At 40.7% G+C, this 12,236-nt stretch overlaps 1 protein-coding gene across 1 annotated transcript in view; it reads left to right on the top strand.

The window, feature by feature from the left end:
- cdh23 (cadherin-related 23) overlaps window positions 1-12,236 on the top strand; it is a 303,992-nt gene that overhangs the window by 199,770 nt on the left and 91,986 nt on the right. Inside the window, exons 14-15 of the mRNA XM_072437248.1 lie at window positions 9,777-9,841; window positions 10,830-11,067. Of these exons, the coding sequence (XP_072293349.1) occupies window positions 9,777-9,841; window positions 10,830-11,067 (303 nt within the window). The remainder of the gene's footprint in view (window positions 1-9,776; window positions 9,842-10,829; window positions 11,068-12,236) is intronic.

Genomic DNA, 12,236 nt, shown 5'->3' with positions numbered 1-12,236 from the left:
ACTGCAGCGCTTATTAAATGTTTTGCACTTTCTTATGGTATAATGATTTGGTTTGGTTTGACTAACTGTGCATACCAAGCTGTACTGGTTATGCACATAGCACTCATATCAGTCTGTCACAGCTGCATTAGCACAGGCACAAATGAGCCTCCCCTCTCAGGTGCCACACACACACACACACACACACACACACACATATACACATATATACATATACACATACCATACACATACTGCCATGCACCCACGAGCCACAATCGCTGCCGGCTTCACCGCCTCTGATGGGAAGAAACACATCATTTAACCAAACTGGTCAACTGAAAAATAATTTCTCTATTGTAGTTACTGCCTGAGGACCCAGGGGTTTGCAGACTTTATATTGGCAATCAGCGGTGCACCCAGTCTTTGTAGAAACTCCTTATCAACTTAGGCTGGTGCGGATAAGGGAGCCGATCCCCGCGCCTTTTAGCACTGGGACCAAAAACACAAGCCACCGTCGGTCGACAAACGGATTAGGCTGTCAGTCAAGTTTGTACATTCTTTTCATTTTTACAAACACTGAAATGATTGATTTACGGTTTGTTTTGTATTGTTTTCCTGCCTTTGTGGGCGGCAGTAGCTCAGTGGTAGAGTGCTCGTCTTCTGATCCAAAGGTCGGCGGTTCGACACCCCGCTCAGTCAGAGCGGTCAGATCCACTGGCCCGCAGGTTGGCGGTGCGATCGCAGCTGCCTCATGTGAATACTGCCGTTGTGTCCTTGGGCAAGACACTTAACCCAACTTGCCCCCCAGTGTCTGCGTACATCTGGGGTGTGAATGTGTGTGTGAATGGGTGGCTGGTTCCTTGATGTAAAGCGCTTTGAGTACCTTGACGGTAGAAAAGCGCTATATAAATGTGACCATTTACCATTTACCTTTGGCAGGTTCTGTGGTGTGAAGAATTTAGAGTCACCATGAGAACACTTTGGAAACACTTTAGAATAACTACAGTGTTAATGGCATTGAACAAATACTTGAATAATAATAATGATAATGAAGTAGTTACTAAACCTGAATCATTCTTAAAAAGTAATTTGTTCATTAGGAATTAGGTCTTTTTTTATATTTTATTGAGGCTAATTCATGTGTGTTTTTTATTAAGTGGCACCAACACATTCATCGAGGAATGATAGGCATTTATAATTATGCATATGTAATTATTTCTGTGTTTGTGGAATATTGCTGGGTCCCAGATGACATTTTATGCCTGTATGTTTAATTGAGAGCGGTAAATATATTGTTTCTATGAAAATAAATAAATGGTATCATCGTTGAACGCTGCTGTTGTAACCTGTCAGCAGCAGTGGGGGAATGTAACACCCACAAACGTAATAATCCCTGCAAATGTAATACAACGTTATCAGTTTTAAATGTAAGAAAACCACAAACGTAATAGAGCCCCACAAACTATACCCACAAATGTACTAATTATTACGTTTGTGGGAATTTATTACATTTGTGGGACAGTAAAATTGAGAGTTTACCACAAACATAATAATGTAATAACAAATAACCCACTTAAAAGTTACTTATTAGGTGCCAGGAAGCCCTCTGGTATAAATTATGAAAATGTGAGGTCAGGGAAAATACTGTTTGAGTGGTAAAACTATACATGCTCAATATAGACCTTAAAAAATCAATAAGTCAAAACAGTGTCCAGATATCTACACGTTATTTGAATTATGTCTGCACTCTTTTTCTATGGTTTATATCTGCATTCATTTTCCTTTCTTCTGAGACAATGAAGTTTAACTTAAATCAAATATCAAACTTGGCTCAAACATTCATTAGCTATGTCGGTGTAATCCCTCATTCGTCCAGGCGTGTTCCATAGTAGAAAAAGCTTCAGTTGTAGTCATCTGGACTCAGTTAGAAAAAATAGATGTCCTTGTCCTGGTCCTCTACCTTTCCAGGGGTATAATGGTATACTGAACCCCTGGAAAGGTAGAGGACCAGGACATTTAGATGCTAATCAGGTACTCAGGGTGGTTGAGCCAGGGTCTCACAAAGACAAAGAGGATTCTAATAGCCCATTAAGATTCTGAATAGGCTCGGTAGATACAAGGGGGGAGTTTCTGTTGAAACAAAGAACTCTTTCTACTTCAGGAAGGCTCCGCCCAATGGGCGGGTCTTACCACAGAACAGTATTAATATCGGAGTTCTCGATCTAAATTCTTTTATTGACAATGACTCTTGGATGAGAGTCGAAACGTCTATTTTTTCAAACTGAGTCCAGATGACTACAACTGAAGCTTTTTCTACTATTCATTAGCTATCTCCAATCATAAAAGTACATCAAAACCATAGTTGTATTATTAACGGTGTTGATTGTTTAATGCCCTGAATCTCAAATTGAAATGTTATATGAAATGGAGGGACGGTTAGAAATGAGTGGTGCGCCAATTAATTTCAGTATCATTCTGAAAAAATAACAACTCGCCCACCGCCTACTTTGGTCAGAGCGTCTATCTTCCGTCGGCATCTGTAGATTTGCACAGACTCTTGCACTGTTACATGTTCATCTACAACTCCATCTTGTGTCTCGTTCCATAACTGTCATGCTACGTCCCGTGTAGGAAGCGCCATGACGGTATTTGCTGACAGGGTATAATCACATTGCACATTGAGCTTGATAAAAGGCATTCTTCTTCTCTGGCTCTTCCACCTGAGCCCTAATCAAACATGTTTATGGAAATTACATACGTACCACGACTTCAGTGACATGTTTGTGTTGCGTAGGAGAAAAGCTATTTGTGCTGTTTCTGTAGAGCTCTGGGAGACGCATTCACAGGACCTGGAGCTGCTCAGCCCGGTCTAAGGTTGTCATGGTACTAAATGTCAGGGAAATGGAGAATGCTCTAAACCTGATACTGATTTTAATACCATAATGATAACACAAACTCTCAGTATTTGGCTTTTTTTTGTTGTTGATCAAAACCATTCCAGAAACTTTTTCAGAAATGCATCATCTTGTCCTATTTATATGTTTTTTCAGTATTTGATTTTTAATTCAAACACTACTGATAAGTTAGTGAGGGGCGATATCATTATTTTTTTATGTCAGTAACACTATGTCTTGTATAAATGGATTAAAAGCGTTTGTTTCAACTTTCTTCCTGAAGAGTTTTATCTCATATGCGTCATTTTCACTCCTTTCTTAAACTTATCTTAAAATGTTATGTGCAGATAAACTCAAAATATAATATAAATACTGCATTCAGCCCGATTCGATCTGATGACACTGCAGGTTGCTCACATGGAGTGCACTTATTCTGTCAATTGCACATGGGTGTACATGACCTTATTGTTGATTTATAGTCCAAATATTACGTGTGTTTAGGATTAGCTCAGCACTAAAAGTCTATTTATATCTTGTTTTTCGTTTGTAGTAGACAAAAGTTATTAAATATGTGGGAATTTATCAAATTTGCAGGTTTATTATTATTCAAAACCGACAGCGTTTTTATTACGTTCGCAGTTTATTATGTTTGTGGGGATTATTACGTCTGTGGGTGTTACCTCAGAACTGTGCCCAGGGACCCAGATAAGCCGGCAACGTTTAGTACCTTTCACAGGCAAAGGAAGTCACGCATTTCTACACAGCCAAAGTGAGTTAAAATACAGACAAAAATTGTTCCATAAAAATGTTCCATAAAACAGCACGGTGAAACCATTAAAGGCTATACTTTTTGAGTTATAGCACACATTTTATTATGGCACACCATCCACCAAAACATGATCAAATTGCACCAATTATCAAAAGAATAGGTGTGAATAATGTCCCTGCCATTGTCTGGTTCTTTTGATTTTGTTATAGTGGTTATTTTAATGTTTTCTGGTTCAGAAGTTTGCTCAAGACCCTCCAAAATGGCCAATTATTACATTAAATTACTGATTACTGTTGGATTTTGAAAGCATCAACAGACTTTAGTGAGCGTAGGGAGAGCGGAAAATAGTTCCAGAGTCAAGAAGCATCTTCAGATATTAAAACATACCTCTTCATCCAAGCCTATGACCTCCCCTACCCCTAGCCTCCTCTACCCCATTGCCTACTCTTCTACACCCTGTTACATCCCCATCTTTTTCTTTCTACTTCTTCTGTCTATATTATTGTGTATTGTACGTGCTGTCCCCCCCTGTCTGTAAATACCCCCCATATGTTCAGCGTCTGTGGGTCACTGAAAAGCACTATATAAACAAAAGTTATTATTATTATAGATACTTAGTCGTCGGATATTTTGCTTATTGCACCCAGAGCCCCACACGGAAAAGCTGTTTTGACAGTCAACTTGGCCTGCACTAGCCTTTAAAATAAAAAAATAAAAAAGCAAAATAAGGCATGCACATTTTAGATTCAATATTATTTAAATGATTGTGTATGTTAAAGTACCACAATCAAATCAACTGTCGAGCATCGTTTTTAAAATGAAAACCTTGAAAAGGGTCTACTTTTATTCATGATTTTCTAAACTAGCCTTGGTAGCCTTCAGTCTAGATTTTGTCTCTGTTAAGTTTTCATTTCGTTTCAATGATATTATGCTGTCAAAACCTATATTAAAACTATAATATCGACATTGCAGCCCCATCGCATATCACAAACTCATCGTGCAGAGTCAACCATCATGCACTAACAGCCTCCCATTACAGAAATGTACCTCACCTTTTGGAATCTGAAAACTAGACCAACTGTTCCCACTGTCCCTCCTCAGTATGTGTGTATTCCTGTGTCGGTGAGCGCCCGTGGACAGTTTGGACACAGACCTCCACAGATGGACCCGACGGCTGCCGCTATCAATGTTGTTTTCAATCCTCCTGCTCTTTCTCCACATTAGCACACCCTGTTTAGCCCAAGTCTGTAATTTCACACGCACCGCAGTGTCCGGGGACGGTCAATCGATGGACGTTTAAATGTCCGAATGGCCCGCCGCTCCGTGTCGACTCAACCATAGAATATCCTGGCCTCTCCGCTGACGATAAGTACATGTGATGTGATTGGGACTCCAGTCAGGTGCCGGCATTAACCTTTGAGTTTTCATCTGTCGCGTCTCAGTGACCTCATCTTTTATTGTCAGTCTTCTGCGCTGCGGTGCCGTGCTCCTTTTGCATTCTTCACCCGAATGACAAAGAACATATTGGATTCCTCACGGTAAGGCTGGAGCAGAAAGCTGTAACAATATAGTTTTACAATGTTTTGGCGATGCACAGTAAAAAACACAGGGAAGTCGGAACTAGAGAGACCATAATCCCTTGCTCTGTTTCAGTTCAACATTGTAAAGCATTTACGAACTGTAGATTTTGTTTTCTTTTTGTATTGGTATATTGAATTCTGAATTATTGCACGAAAGGTTTGTCAGAAAATGTAAAAGAAAAAGTAGCTTTTCCTCATACTGTCCATCTCCCCATAATATCTTATTAATAAATGCATTCATGTTTTATGGACCCTTCCAGGACTGACGTGCACACACAGCCTGGTCTAGTCATTCTTTTCAATAATGCAGGAAAATACATGCATTTTGACCTTTGTAGACAGCACAAGCAAACAGTCTATATCTAAGTTCCAACTCTTAAATGTACTACTGTAATGTATATGTAATTTGTCAAACTGGCGCCCGCTATATATTTGATGAATTACAGCATAAAGTTAGGTTTTAGAAATGTTTATTACGTGGTTGATATTGATGTATTTTAATTTCTAAATCGATAAACTGCACAAAATGATGCTTACAAGGTTCTGGTGTTCTGGCGAGTGGTTGCCCTGGAGCCAACGTACCAGCCTTCCATATAAACCTTTTTATTTTTTATTTGTAAAAGTTGAATTAAAGACATATCATACTGTAAAGTAATGTCGTGGTTTGCCCTAGTGGCATTGAAGAATGAGTGAAATGCAAAGGGCAATAAAGTGTAACTTAACCTTAACCAAACTGCAGTATCTGCTCTTATCAGATTTGGAAGTAAATTGATTCTTGCAATATCAAGAAGCTGTATGTAGTATGCATTTATGTTATGTCAAGTCAAACATTGAAGACGTTCTATAAAACAAAACTCAAGTGTCCATTAGGCATGGATTTCCTGTCTTGTTTCCGAACTGCAGCTCTTTTGCATTCCTCTCCACTGCCTCCTTTATCAAAGCCTTTCCCTTCTGTCTTCTCTCATCCTAAGACCCGCCCCCGCCCCTCGACATATCTCCCCTTGGCACACTCTCCCCCCCGTGGATGCCCCCCTCTCTCCCCTCTGTCCCAGGTGACTGACAGGCCCATAAGTGCTCCAATGATAGCGCTGGGGGTGTTAGCGAGACAGGCGGTGACAGGGAGCTAATATGGCCGCCTCTATAGCATTTCCCTTATATATTTATACAGCCAGACAGAAAAGGGGAGCGGGAAAATAAAGAAGCCAGATAAGATCTTCTCTCTACTACCAATCAGTCATTCTTCCAAACAATCGCCATGACAGTGTGGCCAAGTCACTTTGCCAACTGCTCGCCAAAGACTTTACTTTACTCAGCGGCCCCCCGGCAGATGGAAGGAGATGGAGGGGGAGATGGCCCCGGGGCTGCAGGCACGTCACCCTGGTTAACATAAAACTTAAAAAAAAAAAAAACATTATTCAGTTGGAGTTGCAGAGGAAAAGTTTAATTTAATTAGGAGTGAAATGGTGCAGAGAGAAAACAGGTCGCAGAGTTGGACTAATGTGGGTAATAACCTTGTTCTGACAATTACAGCAACAGTTAAAGATTAAAAAAGTAGCTGATTTTAGTGTCAATAATTTATGTGTTAATGCATTATGCCAGCTATGGTAAAATGCAGGGAAAAGTGTAGTCTCAGTTTAGATTTAACCTGGGGCATATCTATCTTTATTGTGATGATGTTTACCGTATTTTCATTTAATTTCATTTTCACTTTTTTCATAGTTTTGGATGCGACTTATACTTATATACGTATTTTTATACTCCCTAGCGACTTATATGTGATATTATTTGTTATTTTCACACTTGCAACTGCATTTCATACTCCAGTGCAACTTAAATATGTTTTTTTCTTCTCTATTAAGCATTTTTTGGGCTGGTGCGACTTATACTCCGGTGCGACTTATAGTCCAGAAAATACGTGCTGTATTGTAAGAAAGAACAATTTGACAATAATAACAATACACAAACTATTCCTCTTTAGTGCATCTTATTTTTTCTAAAAGGTGTCTTCATCATGAAATCTTTCCCCTCTCTACCTGCAGTATTTGTCGAATATAACTAAACGTAAATATGAAGAGCATTTCACCATTACCATACAACTCTCATTTAAGTTTGCTCCCTTCCTGTACAGATGTGAGCAAACGTACAAACACTAATGCAACAGCTCTGGAAACCTTCATGCAGATGCCGTTGTTCTCGCTGTCGGACAAGGCGGCGTGTGCGGAGAACACAGACGCGGGCCGAGGAGGATAATAAGGTCGATTCTGGGGCATGAGTGAATCACGGTGACCAGCGCGGGGGTTGACGGAGCGCGCCTCGGACACGTCCACCGACCGTAGAGCCGCTCAAGTGAAACTCTATTACAACTGCCTCTCCAGCCGCGATCCATCAGACCCAAACTCCACTCCACAGCCTGAGCTCCAGAGAGAGAGAGAGAGAGCAGGGGTCTCAAACTGGGGGGCAGGACTATAAGGAGTGTTGCAGTGTTGGGGAAGTAACTGCATGTACCGAAAATACATATTGAGACTACGAATTTTGAGTAACTGTATTATCGTATGGTGGTATTCAGTTACTTTCCTAAAATCAAGGGAATACTTTGCCGTGCGCACATAAGGGAAATAATCTCATGAGATTTGGTGAAATACTTACATATTTACGTGTGTTTATATTCGACAAATACTGCAGGTAGAGAGGGGAAAGATTGTATAATGAAGAAACCTTTTAGGAAAAACGAGAAGCTCTAAAGATGTATAGTTTGTGTATTGTTATTACTGTTAAATTGTTCTTTCTTACAATACAGCACAATTAAACATTATCATAATAAAGATAGGAAATGACCAAAGCCCCAGGTTTTCTTTTCATGTGTTTATGTTTGACTTGAACAAATAAAGCATAAAGAGCAGAGATAGAAGCCGCAAATAAATAAAATAAGCAGTGCTATAATGCCGGAAAATGTAGCAAATTAATAAACAATTGTAGGGCCAGAAATGTGAACTTAACTGCGCCATTTAAAGTCCAATTTCCGTCTCGTTCTTGTGAGGATCGTGTATCGTCCCATCCGTAATTGCAGCATTTGATCACGCAGTTTAGGCTTCAAACTACATGTAATTAATGAGCAGCTAAGGAAACAGAATTCCTCTGTATTTATTTATTTATCACTAATTAGAAGACGGTGTAACAAACATGAAGCTGTTTTTAATTATTTTTTGCGTTTTCTTCACTATCATATAATGCGACTTAAAGCCAAAGAGTTGGAAGTAATCAGAATTGAGCTCAGGATCGTGTCGTCGCCTTACGTTCAGCCCATTGAGATTTTAAGATGCTAAATACAAACATCCAGTCAAAAGTATTCCGACACTAATGTGAGAAATGTATTTACCATCGTGACCCAGCTCATCGGGTTGTTCCACCGCTCTTTAGTTTGCTTTTTTCACACATTTTTAGCTCATATATGTCTGTGGACGTTGAAATGCAAAGTTGTAACCTTCAGTCGGCCTTCAGTTTGATTCTTTCACACTGACTTTTTCCATTTCAAACTGCATTATTAAGCACACCGCCAACTAAGGCCCGGAACAATAGCCTGGGATCATGACTAGTGTTTTCTACCCATAGATTTCCGAAAGTTAGCTCCACTGCCGTAGCGATCAACGACTTCAAAAAGAAATACGATATCATTTGAATGGGGAAAAAGTCCTCGAATGTTGCATATAAAAGGTAATTGAGAGCCATGAATACCTGTGTCAGAGTCCGGTCATCGCTCCCCCGCCTGCGTCTCAGGCCAAACACAGACAGGTTATTTTATTTCAGTGATAAAATAAAAGCTTCAACTTGTTTAGGACAAAAACAAACTTTTTATTCCCTCTCTCTTGATTGCGTTTCGTGTAGAGAAGGCCCGTTTAGACCATGTGGGAGACAAAACTGAATGTGTTGTCAATTGAAATATAATCAACACCTCAGCAGTGCATTGTGGACAGGTGTTAAAGTGAGAACTGTACCCTCTGACAATCTGATGACACCGATCACATTAAAGTCTTTCTGTAGCATCAGGTCATGGCACTTAAATTCACACATTTAACTTTATAAACGCTAAATACAAAGACATGCAAAGACATCCCGTCGGGGGTCGCGGGTGACAAGCGGTAGAAAATGAGTGATTAAATGCTTCATACTTTGAAAGTTTATGTTTGCTGGTTTGTTTTTCATGAACTTTACCACTTTTTTATCTCGTTCCAACTACAATCAACAAATAGTCAATACATTGGACCTCGTTTTATCACAATTTCCTGTAAGTGATTCACATTAACGACAACCACGTTCACTAACTTTTGTCCTATTACTATTCGAATTAAAACATTTTGTGTATTTGTAGTAGTAGATCTCCTTATTTTCTTGCTGTGTAAATATGCTGTATCCGTGTGAAATCAATACCGTATTAATAACATTTTGATTGCACTTCTTTCCCTCTCATAAATGTTTATCACCAGGAGACATGACTCAAAATATGAAGGTTTTTTCCAGTTTTTTTTTTTAACTTTTGAGTTCTTGTGTGTGCAGGCTACAGATGGCGACGATGGGACTTTTGGGGTTGTGCGCTACTACTTCAGCGACGAACCGGATCAGTAAGACGCACAAACTCACCCTGTCTCTTTTACATATAACTCTGCAAACAGAAGATTGCGGTTGATTTGTTTAAGTCTCACTTCAGACAGATGGGGTCGAGTGTTGTCTGGAGCTTTAGGGCTTTCTGAAACCACTGCTACTGTAAATACACACCAATACACACAAGATATTTCGGTTGTAATTTACTGACGCCTTATTTCCTCCACAGCTTCTCAATTGCGTGTGCTTGAGCTGTGTGTAAATCCCGTTAGGCTCAACAAAAAGTATCGATGAAACCATTTTCGAAGGATATGAATAAGTTGTAGTTGATTTCATCCAGGAAGGTAAAACTTGAAATAACACAAAAAAGATGGTGACAACATTGATTGATTGATGCCGCAATTAGACCGGTCACAATACGATATTTTCAAGTGTGATAGATGGCTACGGAAAAAAATCTCAGTATTATTAAGTACAATATTGTTTGAAAAAGAAGCTGCAGTAAAAAGAATCTAGCAGAATGAGTCTATAGCAGCACTTACAGTTTGTGTCTATAATGAGTCATAAACGTTACTAAGGTGACCCTCAACTGCTCAAATCTATTCATAATACAAAACAATTATGACAATTTCCCCATTAGTGCAACGAAAAAGGACTATAGATACTGATCCTCAACAAATATTTATAGATATTTCAGTTATTGTAAGTCGTAATTATCGTAACAGGCCAAGCTGCAATGTAAAATGTAAAGTTATTTTGAAATTTTGAATGTATTAATCATATTCAAACGTGCAATATGTAACTTTTCTGAAGGAGGGTTCGCCACCTGCTTGTCTCCTTGAAGAATACATTTTTTACTAAAACGCTCCAGAATATGGCCTTCAACTTCTTCTTTCTTATCTTTAATGCCAAATCCTCTTCAGAGTCCATTTTGATTAAAGAGTCACTTACAATAGTGACGAAACAAAAATCCAATTTAACATCTGCCCTTGGTTGTCCCTCCTCTAGGTTCTCCCTGGACCCTGAGACGGGCTGGGTGACGCTACAGGGTGCTCTGGACTATGAGCTGATGAGACGATTCACTCTGACCGTTTTGGCCCGTGACGGAGGGGGAGAAGTGACCACAGGGCGCATCCGAATCAATGTCCTGGACATAAACGACAACGCACCGCTGTTTCAGAAGGAGATGTACGTGGGATCACTGAGGGAGAACGAGGAGGCCTTGATACCTGTGGCTCGAGTCAGAGTGAGTCAACTGGTCTCATGACATTTGAACAACTATCAATACTGAGAATAATAGAAATAGAACAAATTAGACACGGTTTTATAATGGTCTTGTTCTATTCACAACTATTTAGGGTTATTTATATAGACATTTCCAATCACTGATATTGCTGTGTTATTCATGGGTTTCAATAAAATTAGCAACATTGCCATAGCAATTAACAATGAAAAACGAATTATATATTTGGAAAAGTCTTCAGGAAGCTGAAACCCATGAGAGACTTGTAGGCCTTGAGCCAATACTCACACTACGCAGGCACAAGCGCACTCCACACTTGACTGAAATGTGCGTTTTCTGAAAGTGCATGAAGTGTGTAAGGGCACAGGGGCACAGAGGCACAAGGGGCACAGAGGCACAAGGGGCACAGGGGCACAGAGGCACAAGGGGCACAAGGGGCACAAGGAGCACAAGGGGCACAAGGGCACAGAAGCACAGAGGCACAAGGGGCACAGAGGCACAAGAGGCACAAGGGGCACAGGGGCACAAGGGGCACAAGGGGCACAAGAGGCACAAGGGGCACAAGGGGCACAAGAGGCACAAGGGCACAGAGGCACAAGGGGCACAGAGGCACAGGGGGCACAGAGGCACAAGGGGCACAAGGGGCACAGGGGCACAAGAGGCACAAGGGGCACAGGGGCACAAGGGGCACAAGGGGCACAAGAGGCACAAGGGGCACAAGGGCACAGAGGCACAAGGGGCACAAGGGCACAGAGGCACAAGGGGCACAAGGGGCACAAGAGGCACAGGGGCACAGAGGCACAAGGGGCACAGAGGCACAAGGGCACAGGGGCACAGAGGCACAAGGGGCACAAGGGGCACAAGAGGCACAAGGGCACAGAGGCACAGAGGCACAAGGGGCACAAGGGGCACAAGAGGCACAAGGGCACAGAGGCACAAGGGGCACAAGGGCACAGAGCGTTGTGAATACAATGAAGAAAAGCAGTGTAAAACAACTGTCAGCAATGTTGTTAAACTGCAGTAAAATTAAACACAAAGCCGCAGCTCAGTTTAGATCTGATCATTTGCTGAATTGGCCTCAAAAGAGAACAGGTCTTGTGTTTTTTACAGTGCTGCTAGCCTGACAGCTGCATATTTATTTAAAATATCATCAGTTTAAATCTGAGCTTTCG

The sequence above is a fragment of the Eucyclogobius newberryi genome, unplaced genomic scaffold (genome assembly GCF_026437365.1).
Source record: "Eucyclogobius newberryi isolate DKJ021-1_F unplaced genomic scaffold, fEucNew1.0.hap1 SCAF_8, whole genome shotgun sequence".
Taxonomy (NCBI): Eukaryota; Metazoa; Chordata; class Actinopteri; order Gobiiformes; family Gobiidae; genus Eucyclogobius; species Eucyclogobius newberryi.
Note: the sequence above shows the minus strand (reverse complement) of the source record. Positions and strands in the feature narration are given on the sequence as shown.